Source organism: Anser cygnoides, chromosome 7, assembly GCF_040182565.1.
Source record: "Anser cygnoides isolate HZ-2024a breed goose chromosome 7, Taihu_goose_T2T_genome, whole genome shotgun sequence".
Taxonomy (NCBI): Eukaryota; Metazoa; Chordata; class Aves; order Anseriformes; family Anatidae; genus Anser; species Anser cygnoides.
In genome coordinates this window covers 739,914-757,902 of record NC_089879.1, presented here as the reverse complement: position 1 = coordinate 757,902, position 17,989 = coordinate 739,914, and the positions used below count along the sequence as shown (strand labels likewise).

General features: G+C 51.7%; 1 protein-coding gene across 2 annotated transcripts; it reads left to right on the top strand.

Annotated features, from left to right (window-relative positions):
* The first annotated feature begins 232 nt into the window (after positions 1–232).
* DPYSL4 (dihydropyrimidinase like 4) lies at positions 233–16,775 on the top strand. 2 transcript variants are annotated; one of them, XM_067001053.1, is made up of 14 exons: positions 233–562; positions 2,739–2,827; positions 3,266–3,450; positions 4,251–4,415; positions 5,823–5,884; positions 5,982–6,062; positions 7,491–7,559; positions 7,685–7,805; positions 8,514–8,670; positions 10,066–10,207; positions 11,164–11,334; positions 12,764–12,943; positions 14,830–15,001; positions 15,726–16,775. In XM_067001053.1, exons 1-14 carry the CDS (start codon positions 248–250, stop codon positions 15,815–15,817), a joined length of 2,001 nt encoding a protein of 666 aa, XP_066857154.1. In that variant the 5' UTR covers positions 233–247; the 3' UTR covers positions 15,818–16,775. The 2 variants fall into 2 exon arrangements, with proteins under 2 accessions (XP_066857154.1, XP_066857155.1); XM_067001054.1 differs by lacking the exon at positions 233–562 and adding an exon at positions 1,247–1,314.
* The last annotated feature ends 1,214 nt before the right edge of the window (positions 16,776–17,989 follow it).

The following is a 17,989-nucleotide window of genomic DNA, read 5'->3' as shown; positions in this document are numbered from 1 at the left end:
AGCGTGGCCTCCCCCCGCGCCCACCCCGCGCCCCGGCAGCCAGCCCCGGCGGAGCGGCGGCGCTCGGCGGGCAGCGCAGCGCAGCGCGGCCCGGCCCGGCCCGGCCCAGCAGCGGCCGCAGCTCGGGGCGCTCCGACCGGCCCCAGGGGACGCCCCGCGGGGAGGGCGTCGGGGGCCGCGGGGAGGCCGCGGGCTCGGGGCGGGCGCCGCCCGTGCCCCCTCCCGGCGCGGCCGCCCGGTGCCCGCCATGTCGGGGCGGCGGGCGGAGGCGCTGCCCGCCTGCTTCGCGGGGCTGGGCGCGGGCAGCCCGCGGCCGCGGCAGAAGCGCGGCGGCATGTTCTGCAGCGTGGAGGACGCCTTCGACAACAAGACGCTGGACTTCCCCTCGCTCGGCGCCGGCCGGCCCCGCGGCCCCGGCCCCGGCCCCGGCCCCGGCCCGCCCGGCGCCCCGTCCGACGGGCACGGCGCCGCTGTCCCGGCCGCCAGCCCCGGGGGGGCCGCGCCGCCGCTCCGCTGCTCGGAGGCCGCCGCCGCGGGAGAGCCGCCCGACGGCTGCCGGCAGGTAGGTGAGGGGCGCCCGCCGCACCGCGCACCCCAGCGGGCCCCGCCGGCGGGGCGAGCCGGGACACGGGCAGGGCCGGCTCCCTTCTGCGCCCCCCGTCCCTTCCCCGGCCCGGCCCGGCCCGTCCCGTCGGGGGCTCGGGGGACTCCGAGCCGGGGTCGGCGGCAGCGAGCGCCGTGCCCGCGGGGCAGGGCTGCGGAGCGCTGGGGACGGGGCGTCCTTAAACTGGAAGAGGGGAGATTTAGATTAGATGCTGGGAAGAAATTCTGCGCTCAGAGGGCGGCGAGGCCCTGCCCAGGCTGCCCCGAGGAGCTGTGGGTGCCCCATCCCTGGCAGTGCCCAAGGCCAGGCTGGGGGGCTTTGGGCAGCCTGGGCTGGGGCAGGGGTCCTGCCCATGGCAGGGGTGGCACAGGACGGTCCCTAAGGTCCCTGCCGCCCCGAACCGCTCCGGGCGCTGTGGTTCCCCCCGGGGGCACGGCTCCCCTCGGCGCTGGGGAAGCCCCCGGCCCGCAGACGGCCCCGCACGGCCGAGGCGAGCGCGCCCCGAGCGCCGCCGGCCCCGGGCTGGGTCCCGCAGCGCCCCGGCCCCGCAGCGCCGGCAGCGCGGCCCCGGGCCGGGGGGGGGCCGAGGGGGAGCGGGGGGAGCCGGCGGCGGGGGCGCGCAGGCGCGCGCGGGCGCGCGGGCACGGCCGGGCAGGGAGGCAGGCGGGAGGATGTCGCAGCCGGGCAGGAGGAGCAGCCCCCGCAGCACGGTGAGGGCGCGCGGCGCAGCCGCTCCCGGCGGCCGGGGCTCGCCGCTCCCCGCTGCCGCCCGCCCCGGGCCGGCCCCGCACGGGCCCTCCCCTCCGCTCCCCTCCCGGCGGCGGCGGGCGGCCCGCGGGCCCTTTGTCGGCCCGGCCCGGCGGCTGCCGGCTTTGTCCCCCCGGCCGCGCGCGGAGCCGGAACGCGGACAAAGGCGGCGGGGGCGCGGGGCAGGGGGCGGGGGGCGCTGCCCTCCCCAGGACCCCGGCAGCGCTGCCGCGGGGCGATTCCCTCCTTCCCCTCCCTCCCCTCCCTCCCCTGCCGCCGGGGCTCGGGGCAGCAGCGGGACGCGCCCCCGGCAGCTCCGCGCTTCCTTCCCCTCCTTTCTTTCCTTTCTTCCCTCGGCCGACCCCGGCCGCGCTCCCGGGCGGACCCCGCGGGCGGCGGCTGCGGGGCCGGGGCCGCCGGCGCGGAGCCTTCCCGGGACCGGGATTGCGGGGCCGGGAGCCGAGCGGGGAGGCGGTGAGCGCCTGGGGACCGGGGAGGCAGCGGCGCGGTCGCTGGGCAGCTTCTCCGCGCGGCAGCGAGGGGCTCTAGCACCGGGCGCCGGGGGGTTCCCAGGCTCGGCGCTGCGGCCGCGCACGGTGCCGTGCGGGCAGCCAGCCACCTCCGGGCCGGGCCTCCTGCTCCCGCGTCCCTCCGGGGGTCTGGGCCCCGGGGCGGCCCCGGGACGGCCCCTGTCAGCCCTTAACGGCACCGGAGAGCCGGGAAGGAGCCCCTCGTTCTGCTGCAGCTCCGCGTTTACAGAAATGCAGCTGCTTTCTGATTTTTCTGGTTAAAGAGCTTGTAAGGCTGACGGCCGTGCCACAGTCTTGCTTTGAAATGAGGCGAGTCCTTGAGGTACTACCAGCCTTTGACAAGACTGGGAAAGCTAATTAGGGAATGCCAATAAATTTCCGGGGTAATAAGATGCACTTAGCAGCCCTCGCAAGAGGCGCTGATGGAGGAGTCAGCTGCACGGCTGAGCTGCGGGATGTCGTCTTGCCGCACTGGTGGAGCCGCTCAGCTCCTCACCCGGGCCGCGGGTCCCGGCACCCGTCACGGGTCCGAGGGGGCTCCTGCCCGGGGCCAGGCCCCACCACAGCGCCCGGCCGCTGGCGCGCTCCCTGCGAGCCCTGCCTCCGGAGCTGGGCTCTGCGGCGTCCCTGTCCTGGGCTCGTGCCCTGCGTCACGGGAGATCGTGTCTTGCTCTGAAACTGTACGCGGGCTTCTCTGCAGGGTACGGCTGGGCTTTGGTATGGAATGCTTAGGATATTAAACTACATTTGGATCGTTAAAGCACAAAATGTTAAGTCCTAGACTTCATAAAAGCTCATCCTGAGCAAAGAAGCATCTAAATAAAGCAATCTCGAATTTTTATTTGCTTTTCCACTAGAGCGATCAGCTTCTAATCAAGGGAGGAAAAATTGTCAACGACGACCAGTCATTTTATGCAGACATTTATGTGGAAGATGGTTTAATAAAGTAAGTTAAAATTTTGTGGGTTTTTTTGGTAACAAAATTTCCGGGAATATTACAGCATCATTTAATTTGAACAAGGTTCCTTTCCGTCAGTTTTTCTCTTGGAAATATGTCCCCTGTCTGAAAAACAAGAATTTTAGAATACGGCCAGGCAGCGCCTAGTGTGCCCCAGCGGCGTTAGGCAGCCCCGGGGCAGGGAGGGATGCGGGGCTTGGTTCGGCAGATCCCGGTTCGGTCCTGGAGCCGACAGCTGCTGACCGTGCTCTGTCGGAGCAGAGCTCTGCCCTGCTCTCTGGGGACAGCCCGGCAGGGAACGTTCCCCAGAAGAGCTGGGGAAGCCCACATGAGCGGGCCCCACCAGCAGGGCTTGGGCTGGGCTCTTTGTGCACCCGCACTTATAAGTTGCTGCCACTTACCAGGGCATCTTAATACTGTTTTCAGACAAATTGGAGAAAACTTGATCGTTCCCAGTGGGGTGAAGACAGTTGATGCCTACAGCCAGATCGTTTTGCCGGGCGGGATAGACGTGCATACAAGGCTGCAGATGCCTGTGATGGGGATGACCTCTGCTGATGACTTCTACCAAGGCACGAAAGCAGCCCTGGCAGGAGGAACCACAATGATCAGTAAGACGGAGCGATGTTTGAACAGACTTCTAAGTAGAACATCGTGTAGTGAAATACATGGGGCCCTTTGTCGTGGCAGAGATTATTTATCCTCAAAGCAGAGAAATGTTAATTTTTGCTATAGTAATCAAAACATCGCAAAACTAATTAAAATGCATTATGTGCCTTTCAGTATCTGCCTTCCTTTGCTGTACACATATATTGCAAACATATAGCTGTTCCTGTTTTACCTCATAAGACAGTAAAGCAGAAGAAAACTTTAAACACCTTTTTATATATATTTTTTTGTTATGTATGTAGAATAATTTTTATTTGTTTTGTTCTTATTCTGTCCCCAACGCACACGGTAGTATTGGCCTGAAGAAGCAGTTCTGAAAAAATCTGCTGTCGTTCTGTCCCATTGTCATAGCCAGTACTGCAGGGATTAAGAGCAAACACAAGAGGAAGAGCAGAAAGGGATGGGCTGTGCGTGGCTGCACGCGGGGAATGCCCAAGGGAGCTGCGCAGCAGTATGCAAGGCCACGCTTTGTCCTCTCAGCTTGCCATGTGGTGGAGGCTGTATGAAAAAAAAGGCGTAACAATAGCCATAAATTAGTTAGTCTGTTTCTTTTGTTTCACTTTTCTGATACATTTATCTGTAATCAAAGCTATAAAAGCGAATTACTATGAAAATGTCTCTTTTATCATAGCGGTAAAGTCTTGCACAGAAATATCTGTGGCTGTTGTAATCTCCAGGTGTTTCTCTAGTCACACAGAGCTGTCCATAGAAAGCATACCAATACTCTGCAGTATTTCCTCAGTTGACCACGTGTTCCCCGATGCCGGAACGAGCCTTCTTGCTGCATACGAGCAGTGGAGAGAGTGCGCCGACAGCAGAGCCTGTTGTGATTACTCACTGCACGTCGACATCCCTCGCTGGCACGAAAGCCTCAAAGAGGAGCTGGAAGCCCTCGTGAAAGACAAAGGTAAGGGCACAAAGAGCAGTATTCTGACACACCCCCACCCCCACCAAAAAAAAAAAAAAAAAAAATTGCAGTATAGGCACATAAGCAAGTTCCCCCAGGGTAAGCTGTGACAGTGCTTCTCTGCAGTAATGCTTTTATCCACTGATAAATGCGTACGTGCAGGGGGCCTTACTCATTTGCTATTGAGGTGTGAATCACCCATCTTTTACCATCTAGGCTAAAGATGTAGACAAGAGTATTTACACTGGATTCATACCCTAACATATTTTGCCGGATCTTGTTCATGTGCTCTTACCTTTGGGCAATTTATAGCCCAGTATTGAAAAATCTGTTTTGGAAACTACAGAAATTATATCAGGCTTCCTGATTCAGGCTCCCTGACTTACAGACAATATTTAAATAAAAACATTTGAGACTGGGCTAACAGGCCCAAAAGCTTTAGGCTTTTCCCAGAGATGTCATTTTTGTTTCTAATTCCTGTACATCCTAAAGTATCCCTTGGATATAGCTTACCAAAAAGCTGGCCATGTGTCAGGAATTCATGCATTTCATTAATACTTAATTCGATGTTTGGAACTACATTTTGCTTTCAGATATGCTAATGTAGAGCTAAATGACTTCAGTGTAATTTGCAGTCTTGCAAGCAAGGGCTTAATTGGTCAATTAACATAGAAATTTGCAGTGAATTTCCCATTAAAATGCTGAGCGGATGAAGTAATGTAGCCATTCAAAGCTTAAACCAGATATTTTTCATATGTATGTTCCCATGAAATACAGTTTGTTTGCAATTTGATCGTAGTTTGGGATTAGTTGTTGCCTTTATCCATATAAAAAACTGTGGCAATTGTCAGGCTTTGACTCCGTTCTTCATGTTTCATGTTCGACAGAAATGAATTAAGATTGTGCGCAATGCTGTGTGCAGAAATACTGTACATCTATTTGTCTAACTTAATGCCAATGTGCTAAATAACAGTGCTTTAAAACAAGAGAGTCTCATATTTTGTTGCACTTTGTGGTCTTGGCACTAATGCATTAATTCAAATACAGGTAGAAGTTGGAAAGAAACCATAAATTCAGACCACTTCTGGAGGGAAAATTAAGATTGGAAGCAATGCATTTATTTCTGTGAATTTGGATCGAGTTACAGAGAGTATCTAAAATCAGAAATGGACGATGTGTTTTTTTTGTTCAGATGTATCCAAACATAGGAGTGTATTGTCTCTCATGACTCCCAGAACGTGGGGTTCAGCTCTCATGAGAAGAGTTTCAGTGCTTAGCCTTGGTTTGCTTTCAGCCTAGCCCCCCCTGCACAAAGCCACCTGAGTCGAACATCTCTGCTCAGCCCGTACCAAGGTGCTGCGTTCTGAGCTGTGATAATAAATGCACGTGTTGTTTTCTTTTTTCAAGGCGTGAACTCCTTTCTGGTTTTTATGGCTTATAAAGACAAACTTCAGTGCACTGATGCCCAGGTAATACAGACAGCCAAAGTGCAATAGAAGTAATTTTGCACTTCTGAGCATAGACCGTAATTTATCTGATACTGGGCAACCCATTCTCTCTTGACAGATGTATGAAATATTCAGCATTATTCGAGACTTGGGGGCCGTTGCCCAAGTGCATGCTGAAAACGGAGACATCATTGATGAGGTACAGTAATTACGTTCATTTAAATTAAAGGAGGAGCAGAGTAACTTGATGTAAGGCAAAGTGCTGACTTCAACAGATAGGACACAGACTCTAATAGAAGGTGCCAGCATGCTTTTAGCATTCATTTGATGCTGCAAAGTCAACAGAGATATGTCCAAATGAGACAAAGAAGAGCAACCTGCAATTGCTTTGTGAAGAGAAACAGCATGCACTTTTAGTGTGTGCTGTCCACCGCTATCACCTGGATTGTTCACCTTTGAAATCTCTAGCAGGGCAATCTCTCATTCCTCTTTGCATCTTGACACCAAGCCTGAAGAGATCAGGGGAATCCAGAAATGGTGTCGTCCGTCACCTGCCCCTTCTCTCCTCCACCCACACACTCCTGGTGGGATTTGGTCTCCAGTATAATCTGAGTACCAAAGCTTTGGAGGGAAGGGGCTGAGATGAAATCCTGTTGTGGTAGCATGCGCAGACACAAGAATGTGCAGGAGGATCTGGAGCTCCTGCTAAAATCAACGGCATCCTCCCAGTTTTTCCCATGCACTTGGGTTTCATCACAGAAATCTGTTCAATAGTTCCCAGATAGGAGCCTCTTAAAGGTTGACTGACTGCCTTAAGTGATATTTTATCACATTATTTATCTTGTTTAGAAATCTTGAGTATGCTTAGAAGTCTTGAGGACTTGAGAAGGTTAGAGAGTTTTGCATTTTTTAAATAATCTACATTAGACGTGGTAATATATAACCTCCAAAAATGGCTTTCAAGAACTTACTTGGTATTGCAAACTGTTCATTATTTTTCCTTTTTAGCTTTAGAGAAGAAAGTCCTAGGTAAATACTGCAAATAGTTGATAGATGCAGAATTAGACTTGTGGTTCCTTTTAGTTTACGGTCACTTAAGTGTTCAGCATGGTGTGGGAGGAGAGTTTAAAATGAAAGCAGAATCCCAGTCCTCGAAATGGGTTTATCTGAACAAACAAGTTAGAGGGTAATTCCCACCCTCATCTTCTCTTGTTCCATGGGATTCTCTGAGCAGCTTCAGCCTAGGCTCAAGTGCCCAGGAGATACCTGCTCCTTTTCTGTAGCCGTGAATCATGTTTAGCATAGGCTTAGAGTAAGCAGCGGTGGGTCTGAAATCCCAAATCTTCCAGAACTGTAACTGGGTTTAAAAAATAGAGAAGGTCTAAAGGACATGTAGCAGTTCCCAGTCCAAAGATGTTTCCACAGCATAAGGTGGGCCTTACTTTCACTCCCAGCAGTTGACGGATTGTCATAGATATCATGTAATTGTATTCATTTATCATTTACGTGTCATGTAGTTGTATTCATGAATTGCCGTCATCCACCAGGCACTTCTGAGCAAGGTGAGTCCCACATCACTTCAGACAGACTATCCACATTGCTCACTTGTTCATCGTCTTCCCCGTAGGAGCAAAAGAGACTGTTGGACCTTGGGATTACGGGGCCAGAAGGGCATGTCCTGAGCCGCCCCGAGGAGGTAATGTCAACAGCTTTTCCAGCAGAACTATTCAAAGCTGCAGACCAGCCACTGCTTGTGGTGGCTCGGCTTTGACAGAGATGTCTTGAGGTGTTTTCTGCTTGTATTCGTTTTTGTGTCCGCAGGTTGAAGCAGAGGCAGTGTACCGGGCCATTACAATAGCAAAACAAGCCAACTGCCCCTTGTACATCACAAAAATAATGAGCAAAGGTGCAGCAGATGTGTTAGCCCAAGCAAAGAGAAAAGGTAAAGCGCTATTTAATGTTTGCACACTAATTAAGCCTATTCAAATAAGTCCAGGAATGTCACGCTAGCTGCAAGGTTTAATAACTCGTTAGCACCTGAGTTCTCTCACATTTTAAGGGTGCTAAAACTTGGTGTTGGCTTTTCTTCACAGAGCATGCCAGAGCTAATTGCTCTGAACTGAACTCAAAAGATGTGAAGAGATGTGCTTGAAACTGACACCGGAATCCGGATACATGCAGCAAAAAAAAAAAACCAACACCTTGCTTCTGATCATTTCTCATGAACTAAATGAAAAATGGAACTGGAACAAACTCCATATTTAAATGGGGTGAGCTAGGGAGGGCTAGCAATGTTCCTACAGGGAGGCAAGGTTGAGCAATGTCCTGAGAACACGGTGTTCTGGGGCCATGGCTGCCCCCAGCCAGAGAGCCTCCGATTTGATGTAAAGAAATGTGTAACGCTTAGCGGATAGAAATGTGTGTTTTTTCTAAGGAGAAACGAGATGCATTCAAGACTTGTTCTGGCAGTGCTTCCCAGTCATCTGAGATAGTCTGAGGGATTAGTCTATATTTAAAAGCTGAAATACTGAGAGCACCGGAGGTAAATGAAGCCATTCTTATTGCTAACCACGGCATTTGTCTACGCTGTGTGAAAGGAGGCTCAAGGGCATGCGGCACGTTTGCAGTCACTGATACCATTGCTCTGCAGGCACTGTTGTGTACGGAGAGCCCATCACCGCCAGCCTCGGCACCGACGGCTCGCACTACTGGAGTAAGAACTGGGCCAAAGCCGCAGCCTTCGTCACCTCGCCTCCCATCAGCCCCGACCCGAGCACGCCAGACCGTCTCACCTCCCTGCTGTCCTGGTGAGCTCTCTGCCGGCGCCCGTGGTGCTTACCCCCTGCCCGGCTGGGTATGTGGGGGAGCGGTGCGGGTGGGATTTCTGGAGGGCACCGGTAGCAGGCGGGCAGCCTCCACGTGGGCACGTGGCGTGCGGCACGGCCTGCGCCTCCCTGAGCCCGCTGGAGTGCAGTCAGCGTGCGGAAACCAGCCGAGAGACTGCCGCGCTTCTCCGTAGCAAAGGCGTAAATCTTGGGTTGTGTTTTCTAACACGGAGCCAGGTGACAGTCGTGTGGCTGCTTTGAAGGAGAATCTAGGTTAGGCTTTGATGAAGCCGGGTAGCAGCTACCAGACTCCTCCCATATAAATCGGTCTCACACGACCTGCTTCCATCCTCAGCAATGCGATCGGGAGCGCGCTGCGCCCTCCCTATCACCCGGGGGGCCCAGGGCACGGGACTCAGCGGCCAGCAGTGCTCTGTCTCACCGTAATCCACAGAAATCTACCTGCATTAGTTTAGCTTTACGGTAAATTGAAGGGTTTATCAGAAGCAACGTTAGGTATTCACAAGCTTTTAAAATCTGAAACATAAACATTTAGGGCACGTTACCCTGGAGAGCTGTTTTCATTCTATTGTTATACAACAAAGCCCATCGTGTCAGCATGAGCATCTCTGGAACAGTTCACAAACACGACAGACACTGACAAGTCAGCAAACAAATGGACAGGGGAATAACAATGGCTGCATGTGCTCTGTCTGTATCCACAGATGCAACTGTGACTGGAACTTTGTATTTACATGCAGTATGCATACATACAGTACTATGTAAAATGTAATATGGTACAGTACATTTGGTTTTATCCAGAATCTTGTTTTATTTAACCATAGCCTTGCTTTAAGAGATATTTTAGCACCATATCAAAAGAATGGTTCTTCGTAGAACCACCTTCATATTAAAACAATATGAGGTTCAAAAGGAAGGTACAAAGATGAAGATGTTTACTAAACAGTAAAAGTAATGGCCAGTTTGGAGAAAATATCAAAAGCACATATGAGGCTGCTGTTACTGTTCTTAGAAGATTTCAGTGCTTTATTCCGGTGCAAATTAGTAGAGTGAGATTCCTCTGTGTACCTGTAAAAATTGCCTTAACTTATCTGGACTTTCAGTGGGATTTAAAGATCTGAAGTCGCCTGCCTGTGCAGCGTTTGTTGATTAAATCAATGTACATCAAACAGGCGGAGCACAGAGCCCGCAGGCACTTGTGTCACACGGTCTTGTAGGCAAGGGTGAACTTCACCCGGGGAGAGCAGCCCTTTCACGGGAAAGGAGACACATTTTCGCAGTTCCGAGAAGCCCATTCAAAGCAAAGCCACTGTCGTTGTTTGCCTCCTCTGACCACCTCTCCTCTGTTTGTCGCAGCGGGGACCTGCAGGTGGCGGGCAGCGCTCACTGCACATTCACCACCGCCCAGAAGGCAGTGGGAAAAGACAACTTCACCCTCATTCCCGAGGGAACAAACGGCATTGAAGAACGAATGTCAGTAATTTGGGAAAAGTGTGTGGTAGGTGCTGAAATAACGCTGATTCCTTCCTCCACGCGAACGCAAGTAGATGTGAAGAGTGCTTGTGTCAGATGATGTCAGATTTCTCATTAATTCAAATGAGCCCTGAAGTGTGACATTGTCTAGACTGCTTCTTCAGAAGAGCTTGATAATGGGAGAGAATGTGACACTCGAATGCCTTCAAAGTGTCTTCAAAGGGTTCGGTGGGGGAATAACCCCCCTGCTTCAACTTGCAGTCAGGAGAGAAAGTCTTCCACAGATTTCTGTAAGGGGAGGACGTGATGTTGCTCTTCACTAGTGTTCGCAGGAGGCCCGGGGAGGTTGGCAGGGACAGGGAGCATCCTCTATACCTGCAGGAGGTTCCCGCAGCCCTGTCCCACACCGCTGCACGTCGGTGTGCTCAGCCCCCTGGGCCTGCCGCCCCCCCAGAGCACCCCCGGGGACGCATCCCGTGGCACGGAGAGCTTCGTGGCGACTTCCCGGAGCCAGGGAACCATGCTGAAGTCTTACGTAGGCTTTGTTCTTGAGGAAACAAAGGAGTTCTTTAGGAGTTGGACTCAATGATCCTTGTGGGTCCCTTCCAACTCAGATTTTCTATGAAATATAATTCTGTAGAATCACAGTGTGGCTTGGGTTGGAAGGGACCTTACAGACCATCGAACTCCAGCCTCCTGCCTTGGGCAGGGACGCCACCCAGTAGATGAGGCAGCTGTTGAACGTCTGAGTGGTCCATTTCTAGTTGTTTAATGCTTCAGCAGGGCTTAATTACCATCGCGGGGACAAACATCTTGAATTAAATACTGTGGTCAAGACTGTGGGATTTTGTCGGTGTATAAAAGCGCTAAGAGAAAAGTTGCATGCAATCTCTGTGTTTGTATGGAAAGTGCCGATTTGGTTGTGGTGGGCCCGCCGTGCTTTCCCGTATCAAATGGTCCTTCCTTCCCTCTGCTGCCCAGGTCTCAGGGAAGATGGATGAGAATGACTTTGTAGCAGTGACCAGTACAAATGCTGCCAAAATCTTTAACTGCTACCCCAGGAAAGGGCGCATTGCAGTCGGCTCTGATGCAGACTTGGTCTTGTGGAACCCCAAGGCGACAAAAATTATCTCAGCAAAAACCCACAATTCGGTAAACTATCTTTTGAAGTATTTTATTGAGATGATACTATAGTCAGAAGAGAGCAGTAAAGTAATACACTTCTTCAGATCAGAAAGATTAGTGCATTCACCAAGGGGTGAGTAATGTGGATAAGATGATGAAGGACCTTGCATTTGATTTTTAAAATGCAAGCAAATAAAAATATCCCTTGTTTACTGTAGAACTGGAGAATTTGTGAGGGGCAGGATTGTGACTGAGTGGCTGGGTGATTGATCTGAGACAGTCTGCCTCTGGAACACAGATCTTATGATTGATGTGCTCGCTGCAGACTGGAAGAAAGGTGTTGACCTTGTTTTGAGTCCTAAATCAAAAGAAAGAGCGTGTCCAGTGAAGGCAGCATGTGGAGGCCTGATGCACATGGGGGAACAAACCCCAACTCACATTAATTCCTGTTTGGTCAATGTGAACTTTGAAGTTCCAATTTAGAAAACAGATAGTGGTTCTTTTAATACCTGTGCAATGATTAAAGAAAACAGCTGTTCACAGCATAAAGCCGTTTTGCCACCAGAGACGAACGCCAACATGCCCCAGAGACCCAGGTGCCCTCCCCTCGGGCTCTGGTCCTTGGCAGGTGTTGCTGGTCGGCAGTGAGTCAGTCGGAAAAAGTTCGGGGTGTCTCTTAGTGGCATTTTATCCGTGGTTTTCCAGGCTGCACACGTCCCCAGATTAATTTCCAACATGAGTCTCAGGTAGAAAGCTGTAGTTGAAAGTGAGGGATGCATTTGAGGTGGCGTGAGGTGAGTTAAAGATGGAGCTGATTTAAACTAACGCAGAAACATTTTTTGGCACAAGGGTTTTTATTGAAGAAAATTATCATTATTACTGAAATATTTGGGTGTTTTCTTTAAAAAAATAGAAGCAGTTTATTTTTTTGTCCAGAAAATTCTCTTATGCTTTTTCAAGATGCAGCATTTTTTCATGGTAAACTTTGGGTTTTGAGTAGTTTGTTAGTGATAGTAATGGGAATATTTGAAAAAGTTGGCATGATTTTGCATTTCCCATAAAATTCAATTCGCTACCATTTACTGTGGTAGAAGACTTGCAGTGTCTTGGAAAAAATCACAGGAACGTTGTCACCAAATGTAGAACTGCAGCAGAGCTCTTCTGAGGTTTTGAAATAATTATTTGTTAGTGTATAGTAAAAATCTGGTTTGCTTCAGGAATGCCACAAGTCTTTTGGGCAAGTACTGAATCTTCTGAGGATTTAATTTTTCTGTTCCACTTTGCCTTAGTTCATCCAATTAGAAGAACCTTATTATTTGAAATACAAAGGCTTAAGTACAACTAATTGTGCATGAGGAGTAATGTACAAAAATGCATGCATGTGTAACTGGATAGACTGTGACCTCCTTTTCTTAAATCTTAAATTTACTTGATAACCTGGTTTGTTTTTTTCCAGAATGTGGAGTACAACATATTTGAAGGCACGGAGTGCCATGGGGCTCCTACTGTGGTCATAAGTCAAGGAAAAGTTGTTCTTGAGGATGGGAACCTGTTTGTCACCCAGGGGTCAGGTCGCTTCATTCCCAGAAAGACGTTCCCTGATTTTGTTTATAAAAGAATAAAGGCAAGAAACAGGGTAAGAAGAATTTCGTTTGCAATACTCCCATATTTTCATTGCAATCTCCCTGCATTATTGTACTGAAGTCACTGTTCTGGTATGCCCGCTGGTGCAATAGGCAGCAGAAACAAGAGTATTAATGTTACTCCTCCTCATACCTTGGAAATTTGTGATGTTATCATGTAACTGCTTCGGTGTATGGCTTGGCACAAACTACTTCATAATGCCTGTTTTTGTATTATAACTGATCATACCAGTTTTATTAGTATTACTTACCTATTATAAAGATATAGAGCAAAAATATGACTTCTACCAAATCTGTTTGTTTTGTATTGAGGTAGAAGGGAAGAATTCATCTCTACTTGTGCTAGAAATGGTTACGTTACTGTATTACCAATCTGCTGCTTTGCTTCTGTCCCTGACTAATAGGGGTAGCGTTCAGTAGTTGCTGGAAATAACTAAGTCCTTTACAGTGTGCTAGCACAGCTTTTCTAGGAGATACAAAGACATTCAAATGTATACAAATCTCCTTAACGACTGCACCCTCCTTCCCCTTTCCATGGGTTATTTTAGACATTTTCATTATGCACTGTAGCTGAATGCAGTGCAAGAATCACAAACCCCAAGCTCACCAACAGCACTGGCAGTTTGCCTCTCTGGAGTCCCTGCTGCAGGGGAGTCAGGGGAAGGCCCCCAGGAGAGGGCAGGACCTTGCGGTCCACCTCCAGTCCCTTCAGGCAGTCCAGCAGCATCGACAGCTGCAGCACAAGAAGCCCTGCGCTGTCGGCTCCATCTCCCTGGCACTCCTAGCAGCCTCTGCACTGCTCTCACACACAGGGACGCCACGCGGGCTGTGGGGACAAGGAGCCCCTGGGCTCCTTGCTAGCAGTCAGGTTGTGTCTGTGTTAGCTTTGAAAGAAGACACCCTGTGCCACCATTGTGTCCTAAAGGACAGAGCTTGCTAAATGTAAACTCTCACTTACTGAAGGTCCCTAGTCTCCTGGCTAGATGATAACTGAGTGTCAAACCAGGCAGTTAGTGATTTCTTTGTTAAGTTAATTCATTTGGGCAGGCACACTTGGTACTTTGCAAACAACCAGACAGTCTGCCCATGCCATCTCTTGATCCTTGATTTAACTGGAGCTTTGGAAAAGAGCTAGGGTCAAGAGGAGTGCTGTAGAGCACTGAGCAGAGTATTTTCTCTACAAGGCAGTCAGCATGAAGATGAAGGTGACGTATGAGAAAAATTGCTATGGAAAACTTTATATACTTGTTGATTACCTATCAGTCTGTCCCTTCTTATTTGAAACCCAGCACTTCTCATCTGCAAAACAAGCCCATTCTGACCCTGTGGCTCCCAAATGAGTGCCACACTGTTTTGCCTGTGAGGAGAAACAGCCTTAAGCACGTTCTGGGTGAAGTGCTGGTAAATAAGTCTTTTCCCTGTGCCAGCTGTGGCTTTTCTCATACAGGTGTGAAGGGACGGAGTGTGGCAGGACACGGCAGTGGCACCACGCCGTACCGCCTGGGGCGCGTGCTGCTGGGACGCTGCCAGCGGGGCGGAGCGGCCGTGGCGTGGTGGGCGAGGGGCCGGGCACCTCCTGCCCGCCCGCCTTTAAGGGGAACGGAGGGGGGCCTGTGGGTGAGACACCGGCATGGCAGCTGGGTGCCAGGACTGAAAGAATAAAAAGCAGTTTTTATGCTTGTTTCACAAAATGCAGGTAACCCTTTGCGCAGTAGTTTTGCAGGACTAACCTTTAAGTGCTTTTCTTTTTGGGGTGAGTGCAGCCAGGGGCTAGTGCGGCACCGCTGCAGCAGTAGGTGAGGACCAAAACCAGCCGGGATCCCGTTCGGGTTCGCCAGCGTTTGCGTGTTCCTCACGCCTGCTCCTTCCCTCCCCGCAGCTGGCCGAGGTGCACGGCGTCCCGCGGGGGCTCTACGATGGGCCGGTCCACGACGTCGTCCTAAGCACGAAAGCCATGGCGCCCACCACGGCATCGAGGATGGCGGCCTGCGCGGGCAAAGTGCCGCCCGTCCCCGTGCGCAACCTGCACCAGTCGGGGTTCAGCCTGTCCGGTAGGTGCGGCCCGGCGCAGCGGGACCGGGCCCGGCGGCGCTGAGGAGCCGCCGCGAGCGTGGCCGGGCCTGGCTGGAGGCACCCGGAGCGGGAGGGCGAGGTGGAGGCCGCGGGCGGTGGCGAGGCCCTGCCAGGCCAGGCAGGGGCTGTGTGTGGTCGGGGCTCCGGGGAAGTGATACGTATCTGTGCGACAGCTGGCTTCTTCAGGCTGGTTCAGTTCTGAGCTTGGACTGAGTCGTGTAGCTCCATCCTCAGGAACCAGCAATAAAACTTCCTCTGCCTTCCCATGTAGGCAGAGGGTGCTTCAGCACTGCCTGGCACAGCATCCCGTGAAAATCTGCCTGGCAGCATCAGTGACCTTGGAAAAAATTACACTTTGTCTTAAAATAGCTGCCATCATTTTGTTTTCTTGGCTGGCTGAACTCATACAGGTGGATCATACAGTGTTTTATAAATCTGCAGGGTCCCACGTTTTATTGCATCGAAGCTGTTTACTTACAGGAAAGCCATTTACAATGTCCAGAAAGAAGCAATGAAAAATAAAGGCATTCAGGCAACCAAAGTCATTCCAAACTGTACTGTGATAGTACAGCATCCAAATTAACGTATATTGAAAATACTAGCACTGCTCACAGGCGAAATACTTGATGACTGGTGCACTTAAAGCAGCGGGACCTTCACAGCTTGTGGATGTTACAGCTGCACGCCTCTCCTTTCCCGCAGGGTCGCAGGCCGATGACCACATTGCCAGACGTACGGCTCAGAAGATCATCGCCCCTCCGGGCGGGCGCTCCAACATCACCTCCCTGTCCTGATGCCGCGCTCCTGCCCGCTGCGCCCGGCTGCCCGCGGTGCTGCCTCCTGCCCACGGCAGCCCCACGGCAGGGGATGGTGCCGGTGGTGCTGGGGCCGAGCCAGGAAAGGCACGGTTGGTTCCCTCAAGCTCAGGATGAAAACGAGGCATTCTTCAGATACCCTGGGCCCCTTCTTCTCTTAGGTAGAAAATAGACGAAGCCCACCCAAGAGATAGTGGTGATAGTACGCCCATCTGCATTTCTCCCACTCCGTAGAGCTCCCAGTCTGTATTTCTTACCTAGATAGTCAGAAAGCCCTTAGCATATGCATGCCAACACCTAGAAGTACGTTTTAAAGTGTGTTCAGCGGTGCTGCTAGCTGTCTTGTGACCAGGATGACCATGAAGGTGCATTTGGCTGGAATATGCCCCTTTCTGTCGCTATGACTGCCCTCCCTACTCCAAGGACTTTTTACTGAAGAACACTTTCGTACACAGTGAATCAGGTCTGTTGTGCTTGCAGCGCTTTACACCATCTCCTTGGGCAGCTCGGGCATGCTCCAGGAGCTGTCAGTGATGGGGCGGCGCAGCGGTACGAGCCCACAGCGTGGCCGACTCGCCCTGTAGCGTCCCTGGGGCTGGTGCAGGTGCTGCCAGGGCAGGCCAGGGTCATGGCTGTGTTTGCGGGAGCCACAAGTCCGGTCTCCTGTAGTCTTGTTAGGCTGGTTTTTAAAGGTTATTTATACGGTTTTTCAAGTACCAAGTGTATGTCTTACAACCAATACAAGGCTCATTTGAAGGCCAGTTGCATATGACAGACTTTTTTATAAAGGCTATTCTACCCCGTTTATTATATTTAAAGGTACGTGCAGTAAAAGTGAACCTCTATGCCACAAAGCTATGCATGGACCTCTGACAGAATGGATCACCATTTGGTTTTTGTTCCTTGCTTTGAATAAAGTTTGTTGGAAATCCTGAAATGGTGGAAGTGGTTGACCGGTCTTTGTCTACTTTTGTGTGGTCTTCCTTGGCTTTTTATGCATGACAGTTTGTAAAATTGATTCCTGACGTATGGGTTTCTGCATACTGACAGTAAGAGTTTGGTGTTTTTTTTTGTTTGGTTGGTTGTTTTTTTTAGATTGTCTACTCTGACCTATATCTCATAGCCCCATGCAATTACCTTTAGGAATTTCTGTATCAAATACAGATGAATATGCAATTGTTCAGATATATTTTATTTAAAAGAAAGAATTTATTTTTGTTTAATGGTTTTTCCCTTTTTTTTTGCCTGCAGTTGCAATGAGGCTATTGAACATCTATTTATTTTCTTCCTGAATTGTGCTTTGTTTCTTTCTAATAAAAAGCATTTTCTTTCTAAAAACTGTAAAATCCATTCATAGAGAAAACACTCACTTAATTAATTCCCAAAGCTGCGTGCTGCTAGGAAGCACACCCCCCATCCAGCGAGGATGAATGCAGCCAGTAACCCAGAACACAGGCTTGCGCCCCTGAGTGTCCCCAGGCCCTGCACAGCCCCAAATCCCGCTGTTCTTAGCCGGGGACTTTCTGCAAGCTCTTCCTTGGCACCATTCCTTCCTTCGGCAGCCAGGCTGCTCGTTGAAAGGGGCCAGGGCCAGGGGGACCATGGCAGTGCCTGCAGACACCGTCCCCTCCCCGCTGAGCGCTGCAGGTGGGGTTGGGGCCAGTGTCCCCATCAGCCCCCGTCAGCTCTGCTGCGAGGACGGGTTCGCATTTGTTCCCTCCGTGGGGGATATTTCCCAAAGTGTCCTGGGGAGTGGCTGAGCCCGCAATGCTGCAGGTTCACCCCAGCCTCCGAACGCAGCAGCGGGGGCTAAAACACTGAGCGTGCCCCCCCGGGATGTCTGACGGGTTCTGCAGCCCCAGCTGTCTGCAAACGCATCCAGAGCCTGCAGGAAGCGAACCCACCTGGGGCACAGACGGCCTGCGTGGCCTTAATTCCCTCTGACAGCGTCGCTGCAGGCTCTGGGTCAGACGCTTCCAGGCGCTGGCTCGGCCGGCGAGACAGCTGGCGTGCCTTCGCCGTGTGGCGCTGGAGCTCAGGTCACGGGGGGCTGCTGGGGACAGGGACCCCCGGAGGTCATCGGTCCAAGCCCCGGCTCCAGCGGGGCAGCCGGCTGGAGGCAGCGCCGAGCCAATGCCCGGTGTTTGGGGA